General features: G+C 40.5%; 6 protein-coding genes across 6 annotated transcripts; 4 read left to right on the top strand and 2 right to left on the bottom strand.

Moving 5' to 3' along the window:
* Window positions 1-106: 106 nt before the first annotated feature.
* On the top strand, window positions 107-3,014 carry GCK72_023740 (uncharacterized protein; the record flags this gene model as incomplete). Its single annotated transcript, XM_003109719.2, has 8 exons — window positions 107-247; window positions 292-396; window positions 440-546; window positions 637-772; window positions 823-920; window positions 969-1,132; window positions 1,919-2,060; window positions 2,930-3,014. 8 exons carry the CDS (start codon window positions 107-109, stop codon window positions 3,012-3,014), a joined length of 978 nt encoding a protein of 325 aa, XP_003109767.2.
* A 584-nt stretch (window positions 3,015-3,598) lies between these two features.
* On the top strand, window positions 3,599-4,528 carry GCK72_023739 (uncharacterized protein; the record flags this gene model as incomplete). The annotated part of the gene is made up of 6 exons (XM_053735527.1): window positions 3,599-3,724; window positions 3,794-3,924; window positions 3,994-4,042; window positions 4,095-4,231; window positions 4,289-4,386; window positions 4,446-4,528. 6 exons carry the CDS (start codon window positions 3,599-3,601, stop codon window positions 4,526-4,528), a joined length of 624 nt encoding a protein of 207 aa, XP_053579093.1.
* Window positions 4,529-4,657: 129 nt separating this feature from the next.
* GCK72_023738 (uncharacterized protein) lies at window positions 4,658-5,560 on the bottom strand (the record flags this gene model as incomplete). The annotated part of the gene is made up of 2 exons (XM_003109662.2): window positions 4,658-5,318; window positions 5,370-5,560. 2 exons carry the CDS (start codon window positions 5,558-5,560, stop codon window positions 4,658-4,660), a joined length of 852 nt encoding a protein of 283 aa, XP_003109710.1.
* Window positions 5,561-6,566: 1,006 nt separating this feature from the next.
* On the bottom strand, window positions 6,567-7,465 carry GCK72_023736 (uncharacterized protein; the record flags this gene model as incomplete). The annotated part of the gene is made up of 2 exons (XM_003109624.2): window positions 6,567-7,360; window positions 7,408-7,465. The coding sequence occupies 2 exons, from the start codon at window positions 7,463-7,465 to the stop codon at window positions 6,567-6,569; spliced, it is 852 nt and encodes a 283-aa protein (XP_003109672.1).
* On the top strand, window positions 7,032-7,364 carry GCK72_023737 (uncharacterized protein; the record flags this gene model as incomplete). Its single annotated transcript, XM_053735526.1, has 1 exon — window positions 7,032-7,364. The coding sequence occupies one exon, from the start codon at window positions 7,032-7,034 to the stop codon at window positions 7,362-7,364; it is 333 nt and encodes a 110-aa protein (XP_053579092.1).
* A 2,359-nt stretch (window positions 7,466-9,824) lies between the features above and the next one.
* Window positions 9,825-13,728, top strand: GCK72_023735 (uncharacterized protein; the record flags this gene model as incomplete). Its single annotated transcript, XM_053735525.1, has 12 exons — window positions 9,825-9,875; window positions 9,926-10,058; window positions 10,107-10,309; window positions 10,355-10,505; window positions 10,743-11,075; window positions 11,150-11,317; window positions 11,397-11,564; window positions 11,613-12,395; window positions 12,442-12,753; window positions 12,809-13,129; window positions 13,176-13,480; window positions 13,528-13,728. 12 exons carry the CDS (start codon window positions 9,825-9,827, stop codon window positions 13,726-13,728), a joined length of 3,129 nt encoding a protein of 1,042 aa, XP_053579091.1.
* Between the last annotated feature and the right edge of the window lie 129 nt (window positions 13,729-13,857).

The raw sequence follows: 13,857 nt of genomic DNA, 5'->3' as shown, positions 1-13,857 counted from the left end.
AAAAAAACGTTTGTTTTCCCAAGAGACGCAGGCCACCAAAAACGCGCATTGTCTCCTTGTGCGCATCCTCCGTTTTCTCAAGACATTTTGTGCCGATATTCACGGAATGTTGTGGATAAAGCGTAAATTAATATATTCTGTCGGCATTTCTGTACTTGTTTTATTCCTGTTTTTATTCAATCTCAAGCGTCGCTCATTTCACAACATAAAATGGCCTTCGTCCAACAAAATTGTGTTTTATAACAGAGTAAGTAAGTTTTCTCTGAATTAAATTAGTTTCTCGTTTTGAAGATACCCAAAACTGGCTCAACAACATTCACAAATGCAATTGCTTACGATTTATACAAAGAAAATGGATTCAATGTACTTCATGTTAATATGACAAAGAATCGACAGGTAGGACTGGAGTTCTCGGCAAAAAAACGTATGTCCCGTTTAGATAATGAGTCTGCCCGATCAATACACGTTCGTCAACAATGTCACTACGTGGACCGAGAGGCTACCGGCCTTTTACCACGGCCATGTCGCATATATCGATTTTCAAAGGTCAGTTTTCGTTGATTCACACAAAAATTGAATGAACCATTTAACTTACTCAATGGAAAGTCGCAAATTATACAATAAATTACATTTCAGGTTTGGTTTGGCCAACCCAATATACATTAACATCATAAGAGAGCCATTAGAACGACTATTGTCTCATTACTATTTTCTACGATACGGAGACAACTATAGAATAGGTTTGAAACGAAGTCGAGCAGGAAACAATGAGGTGAGAAGCTTTTTGATTCGTCAACTCTCAACAAGTATGATCAATTCCAGACCTTCGATGAGTGCTACACGCGAGGAGGGAAAGATTGCGATATGAAACAAATGTGGGTACAAATTCCCTTTTTCTGCGGACACTATCACTTTTGCTCGTGAGTTTGATGAGGCTGTGAATTTCCAAGCAGATTTATCAATTTCAGAGAAGTCGGGAACCCAGAAGCGTTAAAAATGGCAAAACAAAACGCGATGGAGAAGTACCTTTTGGTTGGAACAACCGCGCGGATGCGGGATATGATTGCACTTCTTGAAGTCACAGTTCCAGACTTCTTCAATGGAGCACTCAACCATTTTGATCATCTTGACGGTGAGGATTTCAATAAATTTAGTTAGAGACAGAATTCTAGATTAGTTGAGACTGAATATTTGCTGCCTGGTTCTATTTTAATTACGATACGCGCTTTTTCTCAACAAAAACTTTTAGATACAAAGAGTCAACTAAATCAGAATGAAAATAAGGCGCACAAACATAATCTCGGTCAGGACGGGTGCAGTACTAGTTGAGAGATCATATTCTATTTGCTATGAATGTCCATGTTTAGTTTCAAAATATCATCAAGCAGGACAAATCAGTATAAACCTCCGTTAACTGTTCCATGTCTTTTTGCCCAAGTTGGCTTCATTGCAAATACAAAACGTTATGATCTCCACAAATTTCTTGTTCAAGGAAAAATGGTTTACGTCGACGATGTGAAAGGTAACAGTTCATCTGTAGTCGCTCTCTTTGCTATTTCTTCAAACAGATTGAACGAAATAGCAAATGGAAATACAAATAAAAAACTGATGTTTCTCATCAGATATGAAGCTGCTCTTCGAGGATTTCCCGGTGGATGTATTTCACGAAGTTTTGCTTGAGTGCCCAGAATGGAAGAAATTGCTTTATCCTTTTTCCTCTCTTTGTTTACTGTAAAAAAGTGTGGAAAGAAGAAGAAAAAATGGTCCAGATGTATCAATTTTGCTCAATTTTAACTGATTAATCTTTACAGATGAATACTCCAAAAATTTAGTTTTATTTATAGACGCAGATTTACCTGGTTCTGCATGTCATCAAAACTGCCAAACAATCCAATCACATTTTTTTTGTTTATTTCAGCTAATCGTGCTCATCTACGATACACAAAAAAGAAAATCCCTCCAAATGATCAAACGTTATCTATGATTCGACGAGATGAAGTGTATAAAATGGAACGAGAATTCTACGATTTCGTTAGTGATCTATTCGATGCAGTGTTCAAGTGAGTTTTTATCATAAAGAAGAAAGTTCTATGTAGCGTATCGTGTTTTGCAAGAGAAATCTTTGGAGACGCGGCTTTCAAAAAATCTATAAATTTGGTCATTGGTACTTTTGACTATAGGGATTCCATTTCTGCCAAGAAAATCTGCTAAATGTTACTGTGAGCTGAGTTATAAGCTCTCAAACTTTTCAAATGGTTAAGCTTTTTCATATGGAATTCCAAATCGTCCGCATATACGCCACCGCGCGGTTTCATTTGTGTTCCCCAGCGGTTTGGAATATACTATTTGCTAATTCATGTCAAAAAAGCATAACCATAGAAAAAGTTTGTCAGCTCATAACTTGGCTCACAGAGACATTTAACAGGTTTTGATTGCATAAATGGACTCCCCGTAGTCGAAAGTACCTGTGACCGAATTATTTAATTTTTTGAAAGCCGCGTCCCCGACGACTTCCCTTGTTAGCTTTCACTTTCATACCCTTTTTTCAAAGGACTACCAGATAACTTTCGAGATTGCAAATACAATTACAGCCTTCTAGTTTTCTAAGAAAACGCAATTTTAAAACTTCAAACAAAAGAAGCAAAAGCGTTCAATCAAGTTCATCGCGAGAGCGACGAAAATGTGGGACTTCATTAGCAATTCTTGCAGCGTTTTATAGACTTTGCTTCTTAGTATTTTACTCGGACACAGAAAAAGGGATGAACTAAATTTAGATGCGAAAGATCTATACTAACGAACTGGGATGGATTTTTAGTCAGAGAAATATAGTATGGATTTCGTCAAATGATTGAAACAGTAAAGCTCACTAAACAAAATAGAGATGCAGTTGAAAAACCAGATGAATTGAAATAAATGTGTTGAATTTCAGAAAAGCAACTAACGGATCATCAAAAGCAGAAAACCTCGCAAATATGCCCACGCAGTATCATTATGAAAAAATCAAACCACCATAATCATTTTACATTTTTTATATACATCATTTCAGATTTCTATTTTATCAATTGTGTAAGAATTTTATTCTGGTTTTAGCTAGTTTAGCATATTCTGTCATTTTGCACTCTTATCAGCTTTGATTTATTGTACTTTTTCACTTATTTCCATATGTAATTATTCACTGAAAACTATGCTTCTCCATTTCCTTCTGGTCCTTTTTCTCATTTCTCTTTTCCTGCGTTGTGTGCTTCATCTTCTCCTTCTTCTTCTTTTTTTTTTCTTCTCTTCATTTTTCTCAATCCCAAAAACCAAACGGGTCTGCCGATCTGTCATTGCTTTTCCACATGCCATCTGGTTAGTTTCCACGTATGATATCGTGTCGTGTATACTGCCAATTTCCCAATAAATCGTATGTGTTCATGAAATGAGGTCTTACTTTAAATCTTGGAGAAAAGTGTAATAATGCACAAAATAAAGCATCTATAAGAAAAACATGATGGGGGTGAGAGGGGACGATGTTTGTGTGGTGTGACTACATTTTCACAGTGATAAGAACGTTTTTGTCTGCTTCATCGATTTATTTCTTTTCAACTCTGCTGCTCTCATGAGTCGGGTTTCAGCAGTTACTCGATTTTTACGAAACTGTTTTTGCTGTTTTCTAGCTCCACTGAAAGCAATTTGGAAATATGTCAACAATAAGTTCACCACCTTCTCACTGGCAGTGGATCGAGTGAGTATGAGTTGTAACACTTTTCTTTAGTTTCATCCATGGAAAATACCAAAATTAATTCAATTCCAGATTGTACAAGAACGAAATTTGTTAAGTGTACCGGAAAGAGTTTGGGATTTATTCTGCTACAGTGTGTATATCAATTTCACATTGGCCCTTCTTTCATTCGTGTGTGACATGGTTTTTGAGTGGACAAAATGGTAGCATTTTCAGATTGGGGGAGTTTTGTGTTTTACCCTGGGATTGTACTATTCAACATTCTATACCAGGATTAACTGTGAAAACGGACTAAACATTTGGATTCCATTAAACAACTTGGTTAGTTTTTTCTCTTCGAAAATGTTATGAATCACTCATAACCACTTTCCAGATTGCTACATGGACTGGATTCTTTGCTGTCAAAGCTCTTCATATCCGTTGGTCCGCATTTGTTCACCTAGTTTTCACTGCTACAATGACACCTTTGATGTTGATCGCAGCTATCTTTGCTACAACACAAGTTCCAGTGTAAGTCCACACATCCAATTTACACAATCTCTTTTTTCTGTACATTTGATGTTACAGTTGGTATGAAGAACAACGAATGTCTCGCGGTGGCAAGAATTGGGGATATTGGAATGCGAGCGCCGACATCGTGTTGGCCATTTGTTCTTACACAATTGGTAAGAAGTTGTGAAATCAAAAAAAAAAGAAGAAATGAAAGATCACTTTTCTGTTTCAGTGTGTCTTTCGGTTTTCGAATTGATTGTCTACTACAAATACTGGCTTCCTGAAGGACAGATTTTAAGAGGAAGAAGCGTCTAAAACACAGTTTTCAATATGTGGCTAATGGGTATCACTATGATTTCGTAATTGAAAAAATTCCTTCGAAAACAGATATTTGAGAAATAATTCTTTATGTTTGTAATTTCTAATAAAGCTATTAAAAATGCATTAATATCCTGGGGCAGTGCGTGGTGGTGGGCAGTGGTCGCAAGATCCCTTTGGTCCTGGTGATCCAGCAGCTCCGTTGTCTCCATCGGCTCCATCCTTTCCTGGTTCTCCTTGACCTCCATTGTCTCCTGGTGGTCCTGGTGGTCCATTGCGTCCTGGGTGTCCAGCACGTCCATCTGGCCCTGGCTCTCCTGGTGCTCCTGGCTCTCCTGGGCCTCCTGGTTGTCCTGGTGGGGATGGTGCAGAGCGAGTTTGTCCAGCTTGTCCTTGACGTCCAGCTTCTCCGTCTGGTCCAGCCTCTCCTGGCCCTCCACGTGGTCCTGGTGGTCCACGGTTTCCTCCACGGCCTTGTCCTCCTTGCTCTCCTGGTCCTCCTGGTGGTCCTGGTGGTCCCTTTGGTCCTGGTCCTCCGACGGCTCCTGGTGGTCCAGCTGGGCAATCGAAACAGAACTCTGGAGCCTTGTAATGGAATCCTTGCTCATCAGCATCAGCTCCTGGTGCTCCTGGGTTTCCGGCCTTTCCGTCTGTTCCTGGGGCTCCCTCTTGTCCTGGAACTCCAGCTGGTCCAGTCTCTCCAATACCGCACGAGCAGCAAGTTTGTGGAGTTTGACGCTTTTGTCTTCCGACCTCGCGGAGTGTCGCAAGTTGGCTGATTTCGTTTCTGAAATTGCACAAGTTTGCGCTAGATGGGAAGGATTGAAAAAAAACATACTTAACATATAAGTTCTTAGCCTTGCAGAACATAAGTTCTTCAGAAAGATGAGTCGAAACTGATTGCATGTGAACACAGAGAAGTGGGACAGCAATTATTGCAATCAAAGTAGCCACAGTTGAGACTGCGACTCCAAAGAAAGCAAACTTCTTGAGGTCAGCCGCCTGGGCAAACTTTGCCTTGTCTTCCATTGCACTGTCTGATGTGGTTTCACTATTCCAAGCATTTTCTTTTATACTTACTTGCTAACGGAACAAGGAAGTTTGCCACGCCTTCTTAAACTTGTGGATTTTTTTCTGCAATCACTTTGCTTTCTCCGTCTCTACGCAACACGTTGTCCCTGCCGACAGGTTTGTGACGACATTTCACAATTACTGCGTATCATTTTTTGGGTATCATGGAATTTCGTTTTTACGGTAGCGAAAAAAAGAATATCTGTTTTTTTGGAAATTGATATTTCTCGTCGTCATTGTGAAAGTGAAAACGAAATACGGTAGTTATCCGATTGCAGTAAATTGATACTAAATTTAATTAGTTGTCACATCACGACTAACTGAAATTTTGTATCGCTCTGGTTGGATCTGGAAAACACAAACATTTACTTTTGTGATTAGGAAAAGCTCCTTTACACGGTAATCTTGTGAAAATTTGAGTATATCTTTGGTTTTTCTTGAAGTTAATTTTCAGAATAATTATGAGAAGAGCTATGGCAAGTATCAGTGAAAACAACTATCTATTGTCTTTTTTATATGTGATATTTATTATTGATGGTTCGGTTTGTTGTCAGGACAGGCTCGTAAAACGTGTATAACGCATAGAAGCTGCATGGATATGTATTTTGAATAATCGTCGTTTGTATTCCTCTCAACTCAATATAACTTTACGTAAGCTTCTAGTTGTCTTCCGAATGTTTTTCTATTATTGTCGCAACTTGATCAATAGGTTCAACAAAGCATTTTATCCTTCTTTCACTTGTTTTTTTCGTTTGTGTATCATGAACGGAAGTATTTTAAAAAACGTCCAAATCACAATGATATTGTGACTTTGAGAGATTAATCAAATGAGTATGATCATTTGAACTCATTACTGTCGTCAGATACCGATCATGATTGAAAGCCGTTATTGTGATTGAGAAAAAAAAATATTACACAAATATCTTTATTTGCCTGAGATTCACTAAAATTAAAGACAAGTGAATTAATATCCTGGGGCAGTGCGTGGTGGTGGGCAGTGGTCGCAAGATCCCTTTGGTCCTGGTGATCCAGCAGCTCCGTTGTCTCCATCGGCTCCATCCTTTCCTGGTTCTCCTTGACCTCCATTGTCTCCTGGTGGTCCTGGTGGTCCATTGCGTCCTGGGTGTCCAGCACGTCCATCTGGCCCTGGCTCTCCTGGTGCTCCTGGCTCTCCTGGGCCTCCTGGTTGTCCTGGTGGGGATGGTGCAGAGCGAGTTTGTCCAGCTTGTCCTTGACGTCCAGCTTCTCCGTCTGGTCCAGCCTCTCCTGGCCCTCCACGTGGTCCTGGTGGTCCACGGTTTCCTCCACGGCCTTGTCCTCCTTGCTCTCCTGGTCCTCCTGGTGGTCCTGGTGGTCCCTTTGGTCCTGGTCCTCCGACGGCTCCTGGTGGTCCAGCTGGGCAATCGAAACAGAATTCTGGTGCCTTGTAATGGAATCCTTGCTCATCAGCATCAGCTCCTGGTGCTCCTGGGTTTCCGGCCTTTCCGTCTGTTCCTGGGGCTCCCTCTTGTCCTGGAACTCCAGCTGGTCCAGTCTCTCCAATACCGCACGAGCAGCAAGTTTGTGGAGTTTGACGCTTTTGTCTTCCAGATTCACGGATCACTGCAAGTTTGCTGATCTCGCTCTTCATGTCAACATTCTTCGATTTGCAGAACAAGAGTTCATCAGAAAGTCCAGAGTGAACAGTTTGCATGTGAAGGCAGAGAAGTGGAACAGCAATGATAGCGATCAAAGTGGCAACAGTCGAAACTGCGACACCTAAAAATCAAAACTATTAGTGTGATAAAAAAAGAAAACAACGTTACCGAAGAAGGCGAACTTCTTGAGTTCATCTGCCTGCACAAACTTTGCCTTCTCGTCCATTGCACCGAAATGTGATTCTACCGTTGGTCAGCTACCTATTTATACTTGTCTTATAGCGGAAGGAGGAGGTTTGCCACGCCTTCTTAAACTTTGTGGATTTTTTTCTGCCATTCTCTTTAGTTGTCGCTGTCTCTTCGGCGCGCGTACTCATTTCTTTCAAGGGGTTTCCGCGGCAACTTCTCTCAATTACGTCTTATCATTTTTGGAATCTCGTCAGTTACTGTGACGACAGAGAGGTGACTTGAGAGTAAACCAAATCATTTCCTTCTTAAAATTTGGGGAGAAGAAATTGATAGGAGATTTTTATAAATTTATTGCGAGGATAGAAAGTTATCTGGAGGCTAGAACAAAAACATATCTGAACTATTACAACCAATGTGATGTAGTTCAAACACCTGAATGTAAAAATACACCAATTCTTAAAATAAATTGGTTTAATTCTTGTTGTTATTGCGTTAAATTTTAAGTGTGCTTATAATGGAACGTTTTCACGTTTAATGGATACCATTCACCTCGGGAAATGTTTCTCATGTTTGCAATTTTATTCCAGACGGTGATAGTTTGAAATAATTTCTTTGTTGTTCCACAAATTCATTCCGTCTTAATTACTCACAGAATTCCAATAAACCATTTTGATCAGTTTCAGGTCTAAACTGTTGTTGTTTTCAACCGGTTTCACTTTTTTCCGTTTCCCTGTTTCGATCAGAAAGCAGTAATAGGACTACTGTTGCTAGCGATGTCAACGACAATCAGTCGCCATCACTCACTTCGTCGTCTCTTCTCATTTTTTCTCTTTTCTTTTTTCTTTCTCTTCTTCGGTAATCCTGAACGATATATGAAACCAGCAAGTAAAAGTGTAAACTAGCGCAAATTGAAAAAAAAGAGAAAAGAAGAAATAGAATGTGAACTTTGGGTTCGCAGTGAGAACATAGATGACAGAGAAGCGTGCAGAAAAATGAAAATGGACTTGAAGACAGAAGAGAAACAGAAAAAAACCAAATGACTTGTTGATGATGATCGGTAATAATGGTTGCGGATGGACGATCTCTCCCAACTTCAACTTTCAATTAGCGAGAAGAAGTGAAACACAAATCGTCGAGAATGTTCTCAAATCGAACTATCGATTGTGATGGAAATGATGAAACTGATTCATGTGTAAATTTATTGGGAACACTGTGTTATGATCCAATTTACTACGGCAGGATAGTTTGGTGTTTTGATGTTTATATCTGGGATGTTACCTGAAAACATACATACACAATGAATGGAATATCTGAACTTTAAAACACAACAAAACACAACACTTCGGGTTTTCACAATTTTCCAGAAAACCAACTTTATCCAGTTTCCCACAGTCAATCACGACCTATTCTTATCATTGGGAAAGTGAACATTTTTGAAGGATGACGAAGTCCAAACAAAACAGTTAGTGTAAGTGTCACGCAGAGCTAAATAGTTGTCATTTAGGTCAATGTTTATCCAGTCCAACTCTTTTTTCGGCGTCCGTCTTGAGAGAGCTGCCTGTTGTGAGACGAAAAGCGAAATGTAAAGAGAAAAGTAGGTAAGAGCCGGGCTCGACAATGTCCACTACATGTCAAAAAATGGACGACAGTGGGAATTAAGAGAGGAAGTTCGGGAAAAGGAGCGGCGACTTGACTCAAACTTTGAACTGGACAGACGGGAAGTTTAGACGTCGGAGAATGTCTAATGGTTTTGTGTGCGGGTGGTAGATTTATCGATAGTGATCATTGAGCAGAATAGTGGAATATGTTTTTTTAAATAGTAGTTATGAACATTTAACATTCTGAACTTTCTGTATGTACAAACCTGACTTGGTTTTTAGGAAAACGCATAGTATTCAGAACAGCTGTAGTGATAATTTCCTGTCAAGTTCCTTTGAAATCAACTTTTTTATATTTAGTGATGCTGATTTCTGTGCTGCACGTTGTATCTGAACCCAATGAACTAGCTACAAAAATGCACCGAAACACCTTTTTTTGCTACAGAATCCTTCCGAACACTTGTTCACAATTTTTCATTATAGTTTGCGTCGGATTAACAAACTACCCAACCGACGCAAAACTGACCATAAAGTGTTAACAACGCTAACAATATTCTTCTTGTCGCTTCTCGGCTCTCTATACACGGTACCTTGTACCTGCGAGCGATTTTTTTTTGGATCAAGCACCCGCCCCGCGCCTCAGCTCCTCCCCACAGCTCGACCACCCTGTTTACATTTCCGGCCGTCGGTCACTCATTTCACGAAGTTGACCTCCACTCGGATCACCTAGCACTTTTGGCTTCCGATTCACTTCTCAAAATCTTTAGCAATCATTTCATTCGTATTTTCAGCAAAGCCATGAGACTGCTGCTCCTCATAGCGGCCTTAGTGCCATTTGTGTTATCACAGGTAAACCAATAAGGAATGAATGTTGTTAATAGTTTTTTATAATATTACAGTACTACATGCAACAACAGGTCCGTCCTGTCATGCAACCTCAGCAACAGAGAACAATGTATTATCCAGTGAGGACTAATTGCCAGAACAGATGTAACCAGCAGACTAGGTATAGGTGGAATGTGAGACCAACAAGTAAGTATACTTCCATTTTTGTCATTATTCGCATATCTTTCTCTCCAGATATCCGACCAAATGTTCAAGTGCAAATCCGTACTCTTCCATCAGCACCTGGACCAATTAGACCAGTAGTGAACCCAGTTCCAGTTCCACTCCCAACTCTTCCAACACCACCACCAAGTACATTGCCTCCAATCACATACCCAAGAACTACTGCTGGTGTACCAATCACTACACCACAAACAACAACCGAGACTACCACTCAGGTATCACTGTAATTCTCTTACTAAACCACACATAGAGAATTTCAGCCACCAACAACCACCACTACTCTTGAAACTCCTGCTCCTGAGTCAACTCCATCTATGGCTCCATCGCATACTGACCCAACTCCAGCACCCGAGACAACTGTTGCCCCCACAACAAAGTACTTGCGTCCTGAGCGCAAACAAACAAAAGCCAGTAAGTTGTTTTTTGCAACCCACCCCAGGCATTCTTGTAATGTTTGTCTGCGTGATCGAATAGTTCAACCTCTCTGACCGAACCGGCGTTAAATCGAACGCAGTTTTATTGAGTTTCAATAGCAAGCACTTAAAAGATAATTATATGTCAATAAATAAACAAATAGATATAGTATTAGTTGCGACTCCCTTTATATATCGGAATGCATCACACATTTTCCCTCCCACCCGTTTGCAGAATACTTCAACCCATGCGCTGTCGGTCAGCCACTTCTTAACGAATTCTCCACTCCCATCTCATGCAACTACTTGAACCAACCAAACGGCGGATGCCCTGAAGATCATTTCTGTCATACTGGAGCATCATTCTCAACCACAGCGTGTTGTCCATTAATATCTTCAGAAGACAGATGTGCTCAGAGGAGAGATACTGGAGAGGGAGATGAACTTGTAGCAAGATGGTACTTTGACAGTCAAGCAAAGGAATGCAGACGTTTCTTGTACAAGGGAATCCGCGGAAATGCTAATAACTTTGTCACCAAAGCTCAATGTGTTGATGCATGTGAAGCAGGTTTAGATTTTAAATTATAGTATACTAGATACTAATCTCGAGTACAAATTCAAAGCTAATCTCCCAAATTTCAGGAACTGTGACAGATGAGACCAACCCTTGCAAGTTCAGTAACGCAGCTACATTCAAAAATGGTAGTCGCATCATTTGCGGTCCAAACGATGACTCGATGTGTCCGAACGGATATTACTGTCATATCGGAGAGAACCCGGAACTGACTGCTTGCTGCGAGAACAGTGGACGTGAGTAGTAGTTTTTTTTTCTCAGACCTCTGTTTGTTTTCTACAGCCACTCCGGCTTTTATTTATTTTCATTTTACAGTGACCGATCCTTGCTTACTCTCAATCAATATCGGTCAAGGTAAAGCTCTTCTCAAAAGATTTTACTACAACACGTTCTCGAAGAGATGTACTGAGTTTATATACAAAGGAACGAAGGGAAATGAGAACAATTTCTTGTCTTATACACAGTGTCAAGAAAAATGTCAAAGTAAGGAGTATTACATTGATAGAGCCAGTTAGAAATTATTGTTTTCAGAGTGGGATAACCCATGTCCAGTAGCTGTTAACTACGCTCAGAAGAAAGAGTGTGGAATGGAATCTAACAATGGAACTGAATGCAGTGCTGGACAATGGTGTCATATCGGAGCCACCAAGGAAACCTCTGTCTGTTGCCCAGGAGCTTCACCAGACCCATGCTCGCTCCCAATGTTTAGCGGAGAAGGGACCGGAAATCTGACTAGATGGTATGCTGATCCAGCTGACAAGTCATGCAGCAGACAATGCAAATCATTCACTTACAACGGATCCAAAGGAAATCAAAACAACTTCCTCACTAAACAACAATGCGAGTCAAAATGCAAACGCGAGTGTAAGAACCCATGTGGATCTGGAACAATGCTGATGACACCAACGAATGAACCACGTATCTGTAGCCCAAGTTCACCATGTCCGAGCTCTCATTGGTGTCACGTTGGAATAACTCCAGACACCACAGTTTGCTGCTCTGCTGTCCAGAATACTTGTGAACTCCCAATGACTAGAGGATATGGAAACTCTCATTTGACCAGATGGCATTTTGACAAGAACTTGAACAAATGCGTCAAATTCATTTATAGTGGAGAGGGCGGAAACCAAAATATGTTCCTCACTCAAGAAGATTGTTTGTCTATCTGTCCAGTGTTCGAGAATCCATGTGGAAATGGAAAACCACTTTTGATTGGAGCCAAGCCAAAACTTTGCTCACCAGATGAGAGATGTCCATCAACTCATTTCTGTCACATTGGAGTCGAAGGATCTGAAAATTACTGCTGCCCAAAACGTAAATCACTGTTAAAAAATAATTATTTCTATAGGTTTCTTTCCAGACGGTGACCCATGTCAACAATCATTGGCCACTGGAACCGGAGGATTTTCAATTACCAGATACTATTACGACAAGGAAACCCGCAGATGTCGTGACTTTGTATACGAAGGACAAAAAGGAAACGCTAATAATTTCTTGACCCTCGAAGATTGTGGACTTGTGTGCCCAGTCCTTCCAAACCCATGTAGTATGGGAGAGCCTCTGCTCAGCATTCAGAAAGAACCAGTCATTTGCGGCGGAGAAGACACCTGTCCAAACGGATACTATTGTCATGTCGGAGGAGCCCCAGAAACCACCAACTGTTGTCCTGGAAGTGAGAAGATCGAGAGATATCAACTTATCATTTTCAACTTTTTTTCTATTTTCAGCTCGCCGTCCATGTGATCTATCACTTGAGGTCGGCCAAGGCGTTGAGAAACTCGAGCGCTGGTTCTTCGATGGAGGAATTCAAATGTGTCGTCCATTTGTTTACAAGGGAATGAAAGGAAACTCGAACAACTTCCTAACCAAACAGTCGTGCCGACAGGCTTGCAAGGAAATGAACCCGTGCGGTTATGGGGATCCACTCGTTGACACTGCTGGAGAACGAATTTTGTGTACTGGTGGACAGAGAGTTGATAGTTGCCCAACAAACAGTTACTGTCACGTTGGATCCAGTGCGCTTACCACTTTGTGTTGTCCAAAGAGAAGTGAGCGTTATTGAGAAATTCATGTTTTTAAATGTTTTTTTTTCAGAGATTGACCCATGTGATCAAGCTGTCGAAGAAGGAACCGGATCTGAAGATTTGCCAAGATGGTTCTTCGACCGCAAACAAAACAGATGTGCTCCATTTACATACGGAGGAGTTGCTGGAAACGAGAATAACTTCATAAGTCAAAACACTTGTATGGATGCCTGTCCTGAATACAGAAACTACTGTCCACATGGAATTCCATTGATTGAAAGTTCAACAGTCACTTCATGTGGAATTGATAAGGGATGTCCAGAAGGATTCATCTGTCACATGTCTTCAGAATTCAATGTCTCTATTTGTTGCCAGGTTTGCAGTAGAGCAATAATTGCTATATTTTCATTTTTATGTTTCAGGACCCAATGGACTTCTGCTTATCAGCCCGCGATTCTGGACCATGTAACAATTTCGAAAAACGATATGGTTACGATGCGAATACCGATACTTGCGTTGAATACCAATACGGAGGATGTGAGGGAACATTGAATAACTTCCACTCTCTTCAAAGATGTACTGAAATTTGTTGCAAAGAGTACAAGAGAAGACACCGATTGTAAACGTTTTCTTTCCAACAATTTTTCAATTTTGAAAACACGACGATGCCGGTAGCCAATTGCTTTCTTTTATACTTTTTCACTTTTCAAAAAACACATAGTTCTGACAAAAAAAACAAAAAAAAATTGAGT

The sequence above is a fragment of the Caenorhabditis remanei genome, chromosome X (assembly GCF_010183535.1).
Source record: "Caenorhabditis remanei strain PX506 chromosome X, whole genome shotgun sequence".
NCBI classification, from domain to species: domain Eukaryota; kingdom Metazoa; phylum Nematoda; class Chromadorea; order Rhabditida; family Rhabditidae; genus Caenorhabditis; species Caenorhabditis remanei.
Note: the sequence above shows the minus strand (reverse complement) of the source record. Positions and strands in the feature narration are given on the sequence as shown.